The following is an 18,848-nucleotide window of genomic DNA, read 5'->3' as shown; positions in this document are numbered from 1 at the left end:
TATATTCATGTAGCAGTAGGAGAAAAAAGGCTCTAAAACTCCTGCAGTTTTCAAGCTTTCTACTGCAATCGCGATGTCCAGGACCGCACACACACGAGTTGCAATCATTCGTTTTTGCCACTAGTCCTGCAGCCTAAAGTTGTTCTCATAAACTTGCATGTTGTGTATCCGTTGCAGTGTTGTGTTTCCAACAAACTTATCCAGATTGCTTAGAGGGGTCATCTGGGGTTTTCAACAGCCTTTGGCCAGTTAGTTTAATAAAGTTTTATTATATATATATTTTTTCTAAAGTGGGTCAAGCTGTTTTGTCATTTCAAGCGTGGATTCCTGGTTCCTTTGCAAACCCTGGTTACTATGGGAACAACAGAAGGCATTTGTCATGGCTGTTCTTGGGTCAGATTCAAAACTCTGGGATTGAACAGGAACAGCAAAGGTTTTTGAAAGATTTGGGGTGGGGATTGAGAAAGAAGGCAAATCAGAATTGTCACACATGCCAAAGAGTGTTCCTGCTCTCTTCTGTTGTCCAGAAGAAAACTTGATATTCATGTGTCATAAACTGCTGTGAAACTTTTCCACTGATGGGTAAGAATATTAGATCATTTGTCAGAAAATCATGAATTTTGTGTTGCTTCCAGGAACCTTACTACTGATATATAGTGGGAAAACGCTGCCTCTAAAAATGTGGAGGTTCCATAGAATCATAGAATTGTAGAGTTGGAAGGGACCATAAGGGACATCTAGTCCAGCCCCTGCAGTGCAGGAATCTTTTGCCACAAGCACCTGGTTGGCCACTATGAGAACAGGATGCTGGACTAGATGGGCCATTGGCCTAATCCAGGCTCTTATGTCCCTAAATCTCTCTTCCTTCCTACCTTCATCAAAACAGGGAATACTACTTGTCAGGGCACACTGGCTTCTTAGAGCAGCAGTTATGTTTTCCATTTGTCTGGTCTCCACTCCGCAGGACACGATATCTGTAATGACTGTGCCATGCACAACCTTTGGAGAGTTTGTATTGAAGGGCAAACCTCTGTTAATTCATTGATGAAAATACCAAATACTGCAGCAGATGGTGTTCAATAAGATCCCTGAAAACCAGAATAGTATAGCATTTCAGGAGATGTGGGTTTTAATACATACTTGGACATGGAGGAAACCATATGGCATGGTTAAAGTCGATCTTTCAGCCTCTACCTTACAGGACTAGCATGAGGATGAAAGAAGACAAGGAAGGGAGTATATTAGGGGAGGGAAAGAAAGCTAAGGAACCTTTAAGGAACTGCCTAGGGCTGCAATGGAAGTACCACGTGCCATGTAGAAATGTCTCACACTGAAGTCCTGTCTTTGGTATAACATGAGCAATCACCAGTTCACACTATAACCTTCAGTTAATGAGCAGCAATGTAAACCAGTTCAGTTTCGTGGGACTGTGACTGTTTTCAGTGAGGCTTCCTACCATAAAGTAGCCAGAAGATTCATGCAAAAAGCGATTTGCCAAAGGATTTCTGTCATTTCCCAGACCTGCAATTGGTTGGTCGGATTTCAAACATGTGCCTGGAGAATGAAATGATGAGTGAGAATGCCAAGAAGAGCACCCCCCCAACACTGAACTAAAATGAAGTAAATAATTGCAGATATTCCATCCAAAAAGATGTCCATAAAATACATTAAAAACAAAATGTCAGCATATTATCATTTATAACTGCCACCTGGTTGCATTTGCATTTACAAAGAGCAATTTCGTAAACTTACAATACATCTTGCCAGTTGCAAAAAAAGTAATAGAAGTTACCCACACCCCGTCACTGAAGTGAGTTTGCACATCGCTAATGTCACACAAAAGCGATTAAGTACATAGTTGCTGAATGTGGTTTGACCACCCTTAAGTGGTGATGTTGATAACTGCAACTTCTCACCACCACCTCCCCTTTTTTACTTCTTGTGGTTAGGCACCCTACTTTAGGAAACCCTGAGGGTGGTTTTTTTTGGGGGGGGCAGTTGTTGACTAGAGGTGTGGAACCCATGGCCCTCTATATGTTGCTGAACTCCAGTTCCCATGAGCCTCTGTGAGCATGGCCGATGGTCAAGGAAGATGGAGTTGTTGTACTACAATTTATGGAGGCCACAGGTCTCCAGTGGCGTAGCGTGGGTTGTCAGCACCCGGGGCAAGGCAAGTAATTTGCGCTCCCTAACCCATGGATTTGCGCCCCCTAACCCGTGGATTTGCGCCCCCTAACCCTAACCCCCAGATGTTGCGCCCGGTTTGGCCGGCACCCCCTGCACCCCCCACGCTACGCCACTGCAGGTCTCTGCCTCCGAGGAAGAGGATGGAGGCTCTCCTTCCAGATGCTACATCTGATAGCTCCTGTCTCTGTGTTCCTTTGGTGGCACGTTGCAGACACCATGCTTATATCTGTGCTTTGTCATGTTATTGACTTGGCTCTCCTTTCCTCCCCCTTCAGCACTGCCAGTAACTCAAATCGCAGCAGTCCTGCTTGCTCCCCTATCCTGCGCAAACGCTCCCGGTCTCCAACGCCACAGGACCCCCAAGGAGACACCATGGTGGAGAAAGGCTCAGACCACTCTTCAGACAAATCCCCTTCCACGCCAGAACAAGGCGTGCAACGTAGCTGTTCCTCTCAGTCGGGTCGTAGCGGGGCCAAGAATTCCAAGGTGAGTCTGTTCACAAATAGTTTGCGTTCTCTCTCTCTCTCTCTGTTGTGTACTCATATCGTATAGTATGGGGAGAATGACCACTTGCATCCTTCCTCTTTACACCTGCTTCCCAATTATTTTTGTTGACTCACTTCAACTAGATCCTAACTTTGCCCTCTGATAGAAACCAAACCAAACTGGTTGGCGCTTCAGTAGGGCTCATTTGACAGTTTTCTTAGTTGTCTTCCTACTATCGAATATCCATGCACACACACACAGAAATTTGTGGCCCTGACAAACTTTTAATAGTAGTCATGGACTAATGTTTTAAAACTAATAAGGTCCCCAATATCGATGTGAGTTCCAGGACTTCTGAATATGGGAATCATTAGGTTTGTTAGCTAGATTGCACAGCTTTTCTGAACCACAAATTCAAAAGGGTCAGAGGACATTATGGTGAATGATACTCGCCTAGCCTGGCCAGCAGTTTGTGTGAACTTGGTTGTGAGTCCTAGAAACATTTGCAACATGTAGAGGTTCTCTTTGCAAATAAAGAGTGCATTTTGAAAGGGTTCTTTGAATGTTAAGAGCATAAGAAGTGCCCTGTTGGATCTATCGAATTCAACGTCCTATGTCCCATAGTGGTCAGCCAGATGGCTATGTGAGACCCCAAATCAGAAATGAAAGAAATAGCCCTTTCTCACTGATGTTCCTAGGTAACTAGTATTCAGAGGCAGAGTGCCTCTGTTCTTGGATGTAACATATAGTCCTCATAACTAGAAGCCTTACCCTCCATGAATTTGTCTTAATTCCTTTTAAAACACATTTAAGTTGGTGGCTACCGCTACACCTTTTGCTAATGAGTTCTATAAGCTAGCTACGCACTGTAGAAAGTTTGGAAGTCTGTGGAGGTGTCATTTCTGAAAATCAAGTCTCCACCGAGAAGTCACAGCATAGCTCAAGAACTAAGACCACACTGCTATTCCCTGGCCTCTTCGGCAGTCTGGTAGTCAGATTCACATCATGGTCATTCCAAATTCATATCAGGCTTACTACAGCTTCTGTAGGCTGCAAACACCACACTGGTTCTGAATTGCCTGGCCCACACTCTGCATAAAAAGCTCATTTTCTGTCACCTGAAGACAGATATTCAATCAAGAATGTGGCAGGATTTATAAGACAGCTACTGCTCCTGAGAGGTGTTCTTTTTATTATAAGCAACATGTGTGAAAAGAACAGATACCTATCTTAAGGTTCCAGCTGCTGAGCCCCCCTCCCTCCCCAAACGCACACCTTAATTTTAATTATTTCTAGCTCTTTATTGCTTCAGTCAGTGAGGCCTTATAAAAACCCAGATTGGCATGCCTTGAATGAACAGAGCAGGATATTGCAGCAGGTAGCTGAAAGTTCCTGCTGGAGGAAAATATGCCTGTGGGGATTTAATTTGCAAAGATGAAGTGCCAGACAGCTGTCTGTTTTTCTAGTTCAGGCTCTGTGAAACAAGCTAGTAGTTTGTTCATAGCGGAGTCATCAGTTTCTAAAGAAGCCCACCTTCTTCCATTATTCTTGATGGCTGCTGTTGGGGGCTCAGCAGACAGCCATGGGTTCATTGGTTTGCCCAGAACCCAAATTCCTTTCCCCTCCAAATGGGAGAGAGAAAACTTTGTTGTCTGCGGAAGCTGGCTTTCCTGCTGCTGCTCTGTTGTGCCTCATCATAGCGAAGGGACCCACCGGTCAGAAAACACGACATAAAAAGAGCTCTGCTGGGTCAGGCCAGTGACCCAGATGCCGCAAAGGGGAAACCCATAAGGAGGACCCAAGCACAAGAACAGTCTCCCTTCCTGTGGTTTCCAGAGACTGGTACCCAAAAGCATCGCTTCCTCCAACTGCAGAGGCAGATCTTAGCCGTTGTGGTTGGTAGCCATCAATAGCCCTTTCCTCCATGAATTTGTCTTGATACTCTTTTAAAAGCACCCAAGTTGGTGGCCATTCCTGCCTCCTGAGGGAGCAAGTTCCATAGTTTAAATATGTTCCATAGTTTAAATATGTCTTTCTGAACTCTGAAAGGGAAGGGGGTGCATTTCCTGTTTGTTTTGAGTTTGCTTCTCCTGAATTGTGTGTATAACTTCATTTATTTCCTTTCCTGCATGCTTTTTTCTGCATCTTTCTTTTTTTTCTTTCCTTTTAAGTCACACAAGCGCCTATCCAAAGTAAGCCTTCTTTCTAATCTCTGCTACCCTGCTATAGAATTGATCTTTGGTTCTCGGGAACCACCTGAGTGCTGTTGTGAAATCCTGCCCTCCCCCCTTAAGACATCCTCCAAGTATCTCTGTAGGAATGTCGGTAGCTGCTTTCTTCCCCCACCTACACCCCTTTGCTTTTGAGTCTTTCAGCTGGGCTTTCCTTGAATTTCCTGGCAGTTCATGGAGACTCCTACATAAACCTTGAGTCATAATTTTTCAGAGGTTGGCCTGTGATGTTGTGGTGGCCACTGGTTATGAAGGCTCATTTACCCAGGCACCTTGATACCCGTGAGCTGATTTTAAAAATCCAATGGAACCCTGAGATTCCCATAGGTCCCAGCAGGACACTTAAACTGACCTATCAGCTCTTGTATGTTTTTCAAATATTCAGGGTCCCTACTGCATAGCTCACCATATTTGGAACCAGGGGTGGAACTTGAACCCTCTACCTACCCCACCCCCTCCTCCTGCCAATTGCTGGACTCAGCATTGAGTATTGAGTGTTATTTTTCATTCAGAGATCTTAACATGTGGGACAATAGCTTGCCCACCTAGAAAAATACTTTGCCTCTTCTGTGCCACCCTGGATTCCCCCCCCTCTGATGCTGCCACTTCTTGGAATAAAGATTCATGACCCAGTGACTTCAAAGAAATCCAGCTTTTACCCACACAACCACCTCCCCACCCAAGTGATATGCTGATTGTGTGCCCCTATGCAAGCCTGGGAATTCATGGGCTGCATTCACGTGACAGTTTCTTCTGTTTTTGTGACTTTTCTCTGTGTTCATTTCCACATTATATTTGAACTTTTAGATACTTCGTAGATCATGAGTTGGAAGGGACCCTGCAATACAGGAATGTGCAGCTGTCCCACGCAGAGATCAAACTTGCAACAATCCACATCCAGAACTATGGTGGAACTTAGCCCACGTGTAGCACTCAATTGTTTGCAAATGGATTCCCATCCCCTCCCAGAAGCAAATAACATGGAAACGAGCCCTAAACTTGCAGAATATAGTTCTTGAAATGGCCTTTAGCTCACCTGAAAGCTCAAATGCAATGTGGAACTTAACAGTTAGGGAAAAGTTGTGAAAAGGGAATAAACTTCCGTGTGAATGCAGCCTACAAAAGACAATTTTCAAGTTTATGTTTTCTTTTGGAGTTGTTATTCCACAGAGGGGTGCCAGAGAAGTTTCTGGGTGGTTTTTTGGGAGGGGACAGGACAGTGGCTAGAACCATATCTTGTCAAGCCTGCTATAATGTTCCAATCTTTGTCAATCTCAGCCTCGCTCAGCTGTTGACCCTTTTTCGTGTGCAGTGGAGCAACAGGGGTGCTTGTCTGTTCCATCCCCTATACAGGAAAATAAGCTACTGGTTTCAGGACCTCAGGTGTGCTGCTATAGGTTTGCTTCACCCAATCCTCCTCTATTTCACCCAATCCTCCACTATTTTTTTGAGTATGTATAGCACAAAATGGGCCTATGTGCATATAGCTGTATGCGTCAGATCTGCACATTGCTTCACGTATGACGGAGGCGTGGGGGTTCCCACATCAATAAGCGGTTGAGGGGCATGCATGAACCAGAACTTTGACTTCAGTGACAAGTAGGCTGTGTACCAACTGGTGGGTTTAGCAAAATTGGGTGTGGCCAGACAGACCAATCCCCATTCAGGCAAGAAAGGGGTATCATCAGAACACACTCCAGCCCTTTAAAAGCTCTAGAGGAGGTCACAGGCAGTGTTGGAAATTAGCCAAGTGCCAGCTGTATTTTGTACCTGGCTTTCAACCACTTGAGACCAAGTGAAGATGCCTGGGTGCCCGGATGGCGCTTGAACTTTGCACCATCTGGAGGTGCATGCCTGGGGATCATTGGATCTGGACTGAATACCACATCCTGCAGAATTCTATCAGTTATATTTTATCTGCTCAATCAGAATGAATTTCAAGAACCAAAATGCTTTTTCTGTGCAGCCTGAGCAGGAGCAGGCACCATTGAGAAAAAGAGGTCGGAGGACACCAATATATTTGTGAACTGTCCCTGGATAAAGTGACTTTTCTTCTTTAAGTTCTCAGAGTTCTTAACCTAGCTTAAGGTTGTCATCTGAACTAGCCAGATCTTTAACTGATAATCAATCACAGTCAGTCCACACTGTCACAGTTCTTCCTAGACATGTTTCTTAATCCCTCTTTGGGTCAGGAATCTGAGATATATTTGAGTAGCTGAGAAGGGTCCGAGGTTGACAATAAGAACATTATTCCCCCAAGTCTTGCTGCACATCTCTCCTGCCTCTTTCCTTTCACATCTTAGACTTGCTCTGCTTTCTCAAAGATATGGGTTTAGGTTCAGTGAGATGAGACAATTTTGAACTTGTAACTTTTGACGTTTGTGGGTCCTGCCTTTCTACAACCTTTGCCCTTTTATTTCACGTGCTGCTATGACACAATTTTGCCGTTAGAGGGAGCTGCCCCCCCCCCCGCTGTCATTCCTCAGCACATGTCCTCAAGGCAAAATGTATACAGTACTGTACTCACTTGGAAATCACAGACTGCTCGCACACCATCCATTTACAACATTTAAAGCACATTAGTTCTCCCAAAGAATATTGTAGTTTGTTACGGGTGCTGGGAATTGAAGCTATATGAGGGGCAAACTACCCTTCCCAAGATTCTTTGCAGAAGTCCATGTGCTTTTAAATGGATGGTGTGTACACAGCCACCCAAGGCTGTGTGCTCCTTATTTCCTATATGTTTGAAGAAAAAGTGTTTTTTGAGGCAATTCCGAGGAATATATCTTTTGAGAGGGTTAGGTCAGATGCCTAAACGTGCATCTAAGACGCAACTGCAAATCACATCTTCCAATCTGGCTGCAAATCAGATTTTTAAGGCACACATGCTTGTTGCCTTGCTCTTAGAGCAGAGAATTCTTGCTTTCCTAGCACAGGAAAAGGATTGGTTTTTTTTCAAACTATAGAGAACCTTCTTACTCCAAAAAAACAAAACCAAAAACATACAAACACAATCATAACAATGCAGAGTGGTGTTTATTTCAAGGGCATTTTTTCCCCCTGTGTTCAAAATAATGTACGTTGTGGGGGAGAGATAATGGTCCCTTACGGTGCAGAAACAGAATCTTGCATCCTCATGCGGCAACTTTGAGCTGTGTTTCTCAATTTGAATTGTTGGGCACCAAATGTGTCGCCCTAGAAAGTGCCACCTGATCCTTTTGTGTCCAGATCTCCCATTGCCTTTGCCTCAGCCCGTGTGCTTTACTCATTATACTGCTCATATCACTACTAAACCTTGTTTGTTGTGCCCTGTCAAAGCACTATGCAATTGGTTATTATTGATCAGGAAAGCTGCTACTTTTTATTATTTTAGAGCTGGAACTGAGAAATAGGTGCTTGGCCAAGTTGCTAGGATTTGAGCATAGATCTTCTGGGTCCAAGTAATCTGTTGGGTGCAGGACTGACCCTAACCATAGGGGCTTCCTAGGAGCTTTCCCACCTTTCCCTTTGCCCCCTTTCTTTCCACTATCATGTCTGGCTGACCCACCCAAGCCATTTTGCCAGCCCAGAATGACAGCCTTGGGTTGCTACAAGCCTTAGAAGATAGTTATGAAATTGCCTCTGGGTTAATCCTCTGCCTCTTCTGCCCTCTCTCTGTGACAGCACAATGGTTCTGGTAGGATAAAGGGTAACTGGAATCAGCAGCTGTGCGTAGTAGAGGGGAGAGTAAGAAACCTGCCGTGGCTATTTCTTACATGCCCCTTCTGTTGCCAGGATTAATGGCTGGTCCTGAAGACTGTCCTAGTAACCAAAAGGAGTGCTCTCTGGCTTTTTGGCCAAAAGTATCCACCAGGCAGGGTGGGTCTAATGCAACCTTATCAGAAGTGGACTTCTGTTTTGGCTATAATTGAGCAATGAGGGCAATATCATGGCTAACGCATAAAAGTGTCTATGCTAAGCAAACGAACTAGTGTGCAGAATTAGTCATGGCTTAACTTGGGGGCTTGTTTACACAATCAGAAATACCTAAAGATGTCTCAGCAGTTTAAGCCAGGTTAGTTATTGTGAATCAGTACCACCTGCCGTCGGGGGGAGAGCAATACTGGCATAATACTACACCTGTTCTTCTGGAGCAAAGCACTTGATCTGGCAGCGCCAACAGCGATGTCTGCATGAAGTCATTTGCTGCTGAAGTTGCTGTGAGGGTACACTGCTGCTGTGTGGGAACACAGATGCCAGCCCATCTCTATATTTTTCAGATCACTGAGCACTGTGCTTTCCTACGTCTATTAGAGATGGCAACTTTCCTACTTGTTATTGTACGATGAAAGGCAAGCAATACACAGGAACCCTGGATCTTGCCAGCCTTGCTGACTCCCTTCTCACCAATCTCCAATTTGCCACTCAAAGTGGTACACAAATGAAGCATGTTAATGGAGGAGATATCTCTGCATCACACAGCAAAACTGTAGAGGACACCCACTGTGGCTCTACCCAATGCAGAGCTCGCCTGTCCTTTACAGTCTGCTCAGTTACAGGCAGCTGGGTTGAGGTTCTGCAGCTTGCGGCCATGATAGCTGCTTCTGCCTTCCCTTTGGGAGGCCTAGTCATAGACCTGTGTGGAGTGGCATAGCTTTGCATTGTTACCGTAATATGCCAGCATAGCTTTGTAGGTGACTTGTTTGCATCCCCTCCTTTTGCCCTGTGTGCAGGTATTATCCCTCTAAAATACCATATATATTTCTGTTTCCTTTTCTTTCCGTTCTAATGTTTCATGATTTTCTTTTTCCAGTATGACAGATTAAACCTGATCAAAGTAAGAACTTGACTCTCTCTGTGTCTTGTTTTCTTTCTTACCTACCTACCTGCTGGTTCTCTGCTATTTCTTCCTTTAGCCTGTCACTTTGTCACCCTTTGTGATGATGATGATGTAAAACAAGGGGTCTGGAATCGAGTTAGAAAGCCACATAACTATGAGGAAGGGGAGTAGTATGGTAGGTTCTTTGAGTGAGATTCAATAAAGTTGTGTGTGCAGAATGAGGTCTACTCATGCTATGGGTCTTTTCTCCTTCTCCTCCCCTTGCATGCCCCCCAACATCTTCTAAATTTGTTCTGGGTATTTGGAGGATAAACCAAAACAGGTTTAGGGGGTGCATAGGAGAAGGAGAGGAGGAGAAAAGTCCCCTTTCATAAGTGGACCTCATTCTGCACATGCATACACTGCTTTGCCCTATGTTGAGTTCCATCTTCTGTGTCCAAAAGTAATTCTGGCAGGTGTCTCCAAGAACTTCCCTGGGACTCAGGGACTGCTAAACTCTTTTGGACTTTACTCTTCTCCCCTTCACATGTTTTTGCTTCCACTCTCAGGACAGAGAGATAGCTGTGTGGTTTTCCTTGTTGTGAACCCATTTCAACCTCCATTATCATTTTAGTTGCCCTTTTCTCTACCTTCCCCAACTTTACAGGTGTTTTGTTTGTATGTGGTATTCTAATAGTAGGCATACCATAAAATTTTATTGCTTTTTAAAAAAAAAAATTGAGAATTTTTATATCCCACCGTTTCCCCAGAATAAGGCAGCTACAAACAAAGTCCTTCAAACTACAATTTAGTGTGTGTGTGTGTGAGAGAGAGAGAGAGAGAGAGAGAGCGCTGCTGCAAAAACATCCAATTAAAGTCTGCCAGCTGAAAGGAAAGGTTCCTGTTTCCCTACACACACACACACACACACACACACACACACACACCCTTGGGGTCATGTCATTAAAGAGAAAGCAGAGGAAAGCTCCCAAAGGAAGGAATTCAGAGTTAAGGTGCAGCCAGTAGAAAAGCCCTAGGTGCCAATGAGATAGCTTCACCTGCACATCTTAAATACCTAAGCAAGTGTCTTTCAAGTGTCCCATTCCTATATCATTTAGCCAGGGGTCAGCAAACTTTTTCAGCAGGGTGTCGGTCTACTGTCCCTCAGACCTTGTGGGGGGGCCAGACTATATTTTTTTTGGTGGGGAAATGAACAAATTCCTATGCCCCACAAATAACCCAGAGATGCATTTTAAATAAAAGCACACATTCTACTCATTTTAAAACGCGCTCATTCCTGGAGCATCCACAGGCCAGATTTAGAAGGCGATTGGGCCGGATCCAGCCCCCGGGCCTTAGTTTGCCTACTTATGATTTAGGGCTTTAAAAGTCAAACCACCAATTTGAATTGACCATAGAAAGTGACTGGAAGCCAGTATGGAATGAGAGAGTCACATGCTCCCTCTAAACTTCTCCCGTTGAGCTTCGGCATTTTGGACCAGCTGCAGTTTGGGAACACTTTTTAATGGCGGCTCCGTGTAGAGCAGCTTGCAACACTTCACGTGATAAGAAGCCGAAGCATCTTTCATTGTGACCACCTCTTCTTGTGTCCCAAGGAAAGAATGCAGTTGGTGCACCAGCAGGAGCTGTGTGAGTCCACTCCTGGCAATGGCTGTTGCTTTTGCATTTGGGCTCAGATCCAAGTTCATGAGTGCTTCCAAACTGTAGCCTGATATAATGTATTTTCATTCCCTTTCCTAATAATTCCTAGCACTGAATGTGCCTTTTCCACTGTTGTATCACCTTGTGAGCTTTTCACTATGTTTCTTCCCATTTGCTTAAGGCAGGAAAAAAAGTCAATTGTGGCCCCAGGATGATATATATTAACTTAATAGAGACTCATTCCAAAGTTCTCATAAAACTAATGTAATGCCATATTTCAGTTAGAGCAGGCCAATCTTCATGTGGATGCAAATTACCTGAACCACATAGCGTATGGCTTTATGCAAGCAGACTACCATGAAAATTATGACCTTCATGGTCTATTCTTCTGCAGCAGCTGAAAGTAAACTATGAATCGGGCTGGTTGGCCTTTCTGTTGCAGCTGAGGAACCTATAAAAGGACACAATCAAGTCATGAATGAATGGTGGAAAATTCAGTGCTGAAGGTCCTGTCATTTAAGCTGGCAAAAGTGCAGACTCTGTGTATTTGTTGAGGACCAGACAGGTGTGGATGGAGTCTTTAGGGGCATTTAAAAGTATGAATGTGCTGTCCAGCTTCTTGTATACTCCCCAGCCTCACCTTCCACAGCTTGAACATGCTTATACAGATGTAGTTAATGTAAGGGATTACAGGATCAGGCCTATTAAAAGAAGTGTGCATCATAAGGTTTGCATCCAGCTAATTTCTGCTTAGAGCAGACCCATTGAAACCAACAGATCTCTTAATGTCTATTAATTCCAGTGGGTTTACTCTTGAGTATGACTAGCGTTGGGTGCAACCCTAAGTGTCCTCTTAAGGAAGAACCTACCATTGCTTTATTTTGCTGATGAGAAAAATAAAACGGAGAGAAGTGTCCAAACTTTACCTAGATGAGCATTTATATTACAGCAGCAATTCTAGCTTTACAGGCTTGATCTTCCCTTACACCTCCATGTCTTCCATTGTACAGTTTTGAATTGGATGTGAAAGCCCCAGGAGGATTGCTAATCAATCATTGCTTGGCATTTCCAGGTTAGAAGTGACATACTAAGTATGAATGAGGACGCTCATTTCCTGCTTGTTACAATTTGGCCATTTTGGGATAAGTGCCAAAAATTGCGTTCTGGGACCCTTCACATTCCATGTCGTCTCTAACATTTCCCCCGTCTGGTTTTAGTGGTCATTACCAAAATTTGGTATAATCCTTTCTCTTTAATTCCCCCTTTCTTCACCTAGTGCCAGAACCTCCATACTAACTGATTCTTTTTTTATTTTTATTTTGTCCTTACAGAAAAGCCAGAGTTGGTACAATGTAAGTATCTCAGCTTCCTTTATCCCTTGATGCATGCATGGAAGGAGGGTGGAAGGAGATAGAGGTGGGATGGGTGAGAAGAGGTCTTAGAGTTACATCGGACATTTAAATTCTGAAATGGGGATGTGGGGCAGGTAGATATTGGAGCCAGCAAGAGCATTGGCTTGATAAAGAAGGAATTTTTAGTGGACAGCCAGGTGCGTGTGCTGGCCTGCACATCATGGATTTCCTCCTGGCCTTCATTGTAACATCTGCTGGATCCTAGAAAAGGGTGTGGTTTTTTGGTACCAGAGCAGCCAGATGGCAGAGATGAAAATGGTTTGAGGAATTTGAGGCTGGGGAAAAAAGACCTCTTCTTTTAGAATTTGCAATACCCTGACTGATGCCATGCCCCTCTTCCTTGTTTGTACCTGTCATAAGAAGAATCTTCTGGTTCTTCCTCTCTCCTCAGGTTGAGCTCTGTGTGGACATGCCCCAAAGTTATTAGATAGGCATCACTAAGGACATCAGTTCCTTTGTACCATGAGCTCTTGATTTGTTTTTCTGGAGAACTCTGGCTATAAATTAGCCAAGACATATTTCTGTGCTGCTTTTTGTGAGTTTCCAGGCCATATTCCTGGATTGTGGTCTGATCCCTTGCTGGACAGATTCTCTGATTGGAATACTCCCTTGTATACATGCTTCCATTTGGAGCTTGTATATGTTTTTAAGACAGGGTTGGCTAATGGCAACCTGTGACCTTCTAGATGTTGCTAGACTGCATTTCCCACCATCTCTGACCATTGACTAGAGCTGATGAGAGCAGAAGTCCAGTGATACATGCAGGGCTTAAGATTTGGCACCCCTGTTTTAAGGGCACAGAGGCAGGCTTCCTCCGCATATATGCTAAGCTCATAACTTTTGACATGCTCTTTCCTCATCCTCTTGAGAATCTAGATGCACCATTTTGGTTTTCTGATATCTGATTTTAGGGATGTATTTCAGCTTCCTTCCACCTTTAACGTCCTTGGAGTGGGGAGTGGAGAATGTGTGACCCTCCAGACACTTCTGAGCTATAGCTCCTATCACCCTTAACCATTAGCTTTGCAGACTGGGGCTGTGGAAGTTGGTTCAACATAAGGAAGGCCATAGGTTTTCCCTGCCTCACTTAATTCCTTCCCATCCATTATCACCATAGAATCTCTGATGCAGGGAAAGAAAGTGGGTATCATGCAGACATTCAGTATTGGTTCCTCCCACCATAAAAACCGGATGCTCTCTTTTTCCAGGGCTCTTTCCAGCGCCCTTGACTAAAGACCATGCAATGCTGACATGATGTGAATGATGCAAAGATGCCTTAGGTCTGCAGCTGGGGCAGCCTTGAAAATATGTCAGTATAGTCTCAGCTCTCTGAAACGCATAATCCCTTATGCCAAACCAGAGGAAGCTACTGAACGCAGACACTCAATGTTCTGTGTGGACGCAAGTGCCATATTGGGAAGAAATCTATGCCCCAAGGCCTTGGCTAGGAACTTTATCTGCCTAAGATCATGTTTTGAGTCCCAGAAAATGTCTGCTAAATTGCAGATGGGTTGATCTATTGATTACAGGCAAATATGTATGAGACAGGCTATTTTTAACAACTTGCCAGATAGCCATAGGCAACCAGGAACCCCAAGCAAGCTGAGAGGGCTGGAGGAGGAGAGACGATTCACTCCAGTTTGCTTGGTAGAAGGCTTTGTTTGTTTACTAGCCTGTCAAGAGACTAGAAGTCTGTGTTTCCATGCCAGCCATGAAGGATGGGGCTTCTCCTTTGCAGCTGCCATTGTGGAAACAGGCTACTAGCCCAACTGGCTGGTAAACATTTTTTGCAGGCTAGTAGCTTTTATGGGCTTATTTACAAGGTCGATATGTGAACGTGTGCACAGTTTCTGCAAAATGTTTTGAAAGTTGAGATAGTGGTTCCAGTGGAGTGGGGGTACAGTACCACGCAACAAACTCCTAAAGCTTGTTACTTGAGGGAAGAAGGTGTACAGGAGGTAGTCTCGGCAGAAGCAAATCCAAGGAATATTTGTCTTTGGATCTTTCAGCCTTAGAATTTAGTTTAATACTGAGATCTGTTGGTATCTACAGAACCTAAACTTTGTCTAAAATTAGAGCTCCACCTTTGTGAGAGAGGGCAGCTGGATAGGAAGGAGGGGTGACCCCCCCAATTATATGGGCTTTTAAAAAAAAGCCCTAAACCCTTTAAGATCTGATGTAGCATGCTTCTTTGATTTATATTTGGTTAACAAAACTGGGAGGAAAATGACATGTTGATTTTACATACTGAAAACATATTCCATGTGTTTTCTAGTAGCATGTTGCCGGTGCATAGTTTAAAAAATTAAGTGGAATAAGGAAGGCATGAAAAACTGTTAACATACTGATTTTAGTATTCCAGAAGAACTCTGTGTGCACATATAGCACACACACACTTCTTGGGTATAGTCACCTGAAAATAGTTTATTACCGCACAGTTTGACTGTCAATGGTATACATTCATTACATTGCCAAGTAATGTTACAAAATAATGTATTGCTAGAAATGGAACAATATTTCATGGAGGGGGGTGGGAATCACTGCAGACCATCTTCCATTACAGAAAGTATCACTGGTCTGGTCCCAAATGATGTGACCACTTGTGGTCTCCCTAGTTTATTTTGCCTTCTGCTGCAGGATGACAGCTTTGATCTCAAATATGAGCACAACCAAGAACTGTGTTGACATCGGCTCCTTCAAGCTTCTCCTGTCTCTAGCAGTCAACTTCAAGTACTATAGCTGGTCCTGATTAATGCTTCTTGCTCCATCTCCTTCCCTGATCAAGCCAACCAGGAATAACCTGCTGCAGGCAACCGTGTCCCTTTAATGGGCAAACAAATGAGAAGCTATAGGCTTCCTTTCTCTGTGTGTGCTGCTCAGGGAAGGGGTGTATATGAGCCCCACCAAGAGTGTTCATTGGCCATGGTCTGTCTATGAAAGCATACAATGCTAAGGGGAGGGAATCCTTGTTGCAATACTTGCTATGCCCTTATTTCCAAGTCAACTGGTGCAAACTCGCCACCCTGCTTTCCACAATCATAAATTAAATGGTACATTTGTCAGGCTTCCGGAGTTTATTCCTATAACAGGGTTTTGGCTTTCAGGTAGATATAATTGACGTTTTTAGCCACAAAAGCTAGACCCCAGGCTATACATTTTATTTTATTTTTTTAAAAAAATATTTATTGAAGTTTTACAAAAACATAAGTTTACAAAATGAAAAAGGTCATATAAAAAGAAAAAGATACAAAAAAGATAACATAGAAAAATACATGAAAAAGAAAAAAAAGGAATAAAAATACAAAAGACAAAAGACAAATAGCTAAAAAAGAGTTAAAAACAAATCCGTTTTTTGTAACTTTGAACTCATTAGCTTATTTCCTTGGCCTCCTCACACCTCCCCTTTTTGTATTCCCATTTAAATAATCAAATCAGCAAATCCTTACCCTCTTTCGTTTATCTTAACGCTGTATCTTAGCATATTATAACTCTATATTTTCATCCATTATCAATTCATTTTTGCATATTCTTATTAACTTTGTTGCTAATGCCACTTATTTTCAATCCAACATCATTTTAACATTCATTAATTTTACAGTATTTCTGAAGATAGTCTTTAAATTTCTTCCAGTCTTCTTCCACCAACTCTTCTCCCAGGTCTCGCAGGCTATACATTTTAAATTATATGCAGAGGGGAGTCCTAGATGGAAACGACTGTACCATCTCCAGACTTTCTGAAACCAGGATTGTCTCTAGTTTGCACTGACACAGGAGACGTTAGCAGGAACTGGGAAGCCATTTTGAAGAAACATGGCAGCATGGCTGGTTCTCAAGAGGTCCTGTTTTCATCAAAAACGGGAGGAGCAATGAAAGCCAATTGGAGTTAGATGGGGAATCCTCTCAAGTCTTAAGATCATTTTTTTTTTGCTTTGCGGAGGAATACAACTGACACAAATATTGCAGCCGCAGGAAGCTGTTCAGGAATAGAATTCAATCTCCCATTTGCAAATCTTTCCTGAAACACCCTTGTGGAGGACGGGTTAGGTGTCAAAGTGTTCCAGATTCCAGAATCACAATTTTGGAAAGAAATGTTACATTTGGAAACTGGCTGTGTGAATAGCAAGTAATGTGGCTAGACACATACAGAGAGATCTGAGTTCTTAAGAGGATGGGCATAAGAGCTTGAGCTTGATGGTGAAAGGTAGAAGGTGACATTTCCCCCTTGCCGCATAGCTCTCTGTGTTTCTGTGGTTTGTGTGTGCATGGAAGTGTCTTACTGTTGGCATGTCCTCTTTATTTTATTTCTGTTCTCTTGTTTCTTCTCCATGTATTTTCAGCATGAACGACAGCACATCCGCAGAGTAAGCACTGGCTGTGTACTTCTGGGTTATTTTATCCTAGTTCTTCTTTACCCTTTCACCAGGTAAAAACAAGCAGTGCTGAAATAGGGCCAGTCCCCCAACTGAAGTTTGCAAATTCGGCTATTTTGCTGTGCCAGTGACACCTTTTATTTGTTACACTTTGGGTTACCTGGTGCTGAATACTTAGGAAGCTCTGCATAAAATTAGACAGAAGTTAGCCCTCTTTAGCATTCCTTTAACAATGCAGTTAACAGTCTGCAGCCATGATTCTGCTGTTCTTATTGTATAGGCTTCTCATGCATTTGAGGACCTTGGCTCCCCAATACGTGCTGGGAACCTACAGAAGTTAAGAGCGGGTAAAATTATCAAAAAAACACAGCTGAAATCCCCAAAATGTGTACATGAAAAGAAGTGTACATAAAATAATATTATCAATTAAACACGGGGGGGGGGGAGACAGTAAGAGGTGTTAAAACACAGCACACGTAACTAAATTTGTGTGTCTGGTTAGGGTTGCGGAAATGAAAAAGAATCCATACTTTGGTTTTTAATCATGCGAATGATGGAATGTCTAGCAAGGGCTGTTCTTCACCAACCATCCTCTGAATTGTGCCTTAGAATAGGTGCAAGTCGTCTCTTAAGAGCTCCAGCTTCTTGTTGGTACCATTGGAAGTACTGGCCCTGTTCCTGCTGTTTTTTTTTTAACTGGCGTTCTTATCTCTGTCCAGCCTCCCGTGCTGATATTATGCTTTACTAGGCTTCTTTGCCCTGCATTATCCTTTTTGGTCCCCAGAGGCCGCTCCTTCCCACATTCCTGTTTCATTCTTTTCTGTGGCAATAGCAAGTCCCACCTGTGTGTTTCTGTATGATCCCAAGTCTGTGTTTGCTTAGCCTCCCAAATGATTTTCAACATACGTTTGATTTGCATGCAGAATGCATGGAGGCTGTTCAGTTCCAGGTTCTGATCCTGATTATTAAGAGGGTGCATAATTTCCCTTGCATGGCAAAGGAGCAGCCCTCCTTCTCAGCTGCCTACCTCCCCAACCCCTTGAATCCCTTGAGCACTAATGATGATGATGATGATGATAATAATAATATTTTATTATTTGTACCCTGCCCTCCCTGGCCGGAGTCGGGCTCAGGGTGGCTAACATCATGAAACTAAGACAGTAAACAAAGAACATAAGAACATAAAAAACAGGCAATCAATTAGTTAAAATACATCTTAAAATTAGTTCAGAGCAAATTAAAATCTGGACAGATGGCAGTCCACAGGTAAAATTGAGAGTGGTTAATATTCTTCAGGGCCAGCTGTTACCACTGGTCTTATAAAGGACCTGTGTTCAGGCTAGGAGACCTCTTTAATGCTTGTTCTTATACAGAAAGGAAAGAATCAGACTGAACCCCGACCAAAGGCCTGGCGGAACAGCTCTGTCTTTCAGGCCCTAGATGTCAAATCCTGCAGGGCCCTAGTCTCTTGTGAGACAGCGTTCCACCAGGCCGGGGCCACTGCCGAAAAGGCCCTGGCTCTTGTCGAGGCCAGTCTAATCTCCCTGGGGTCTGGGATCTTCAGGGTGTTATTATTTGCAGACCTTAAGGTCCTCTGTGGGGCATACCAGGAGAGGCGGTCCCATAGGTACGAGAGTCCTAGGCCGTATAGGGCTTTAAAGGTTAAAACCAGCACCTTAAACCTGATCCTGTACGCCACTGG

The 18,848-nt window shown here is 43.6% G+C and overlaps 1 protein-coding gene across 12 annotated transcripts in view; it reads left to right on the top strand.

Annotated features, from left to right (window-relative positions):
* GRAMD1B (GRAM domain containing 1B) overlaps positions 1-18,848 on the top strand; it is a 208,201-nt gene that overhangs the window by 144,992 nt on the left and 44,361 nt on the right. For 9 of the 12 annotated variants that reach the window (XM_083588461.1, XM_083588462.1, XM_083588457.1 and 6 more), the window contains 3 exons: positions 2,463-2,673; positions 12,696-12,716; positions 17,114-17,137. In XM_083588461.1, the coding sequence (XP_083444587.1) occupies positions 2,463-2,673; positions 12,696-12,716; positions 17,114-17,137 (256 nt within the window). The remainder of the gene's footprint in view (positions 1-2,462; positions 2,674-12,695; positions 12,717-17,113; positions 17,138-18,848) is intronic. The other 3 variants (XM_083588466.1, XM_083588459.1, XM_083588460.1) reach the window with 2 other exon arrangements.

Source organism: Podarcis filfolensis, assembly GCF_964270895.1.
Source record: "Podarcis filfolensis genome assembly, chromosome: 15".
NCBI lineage: Eukaryota > Metazoa > Chordata > Lepidosauria > Squamata > Lacertidae > Podarcis > Podarcis filfolensis.
The sequence above is the reverse complement of the archived record's forward strand: the minus strand, read 5'-3'. Positions and strand labels throughout refer to the sequence as shown.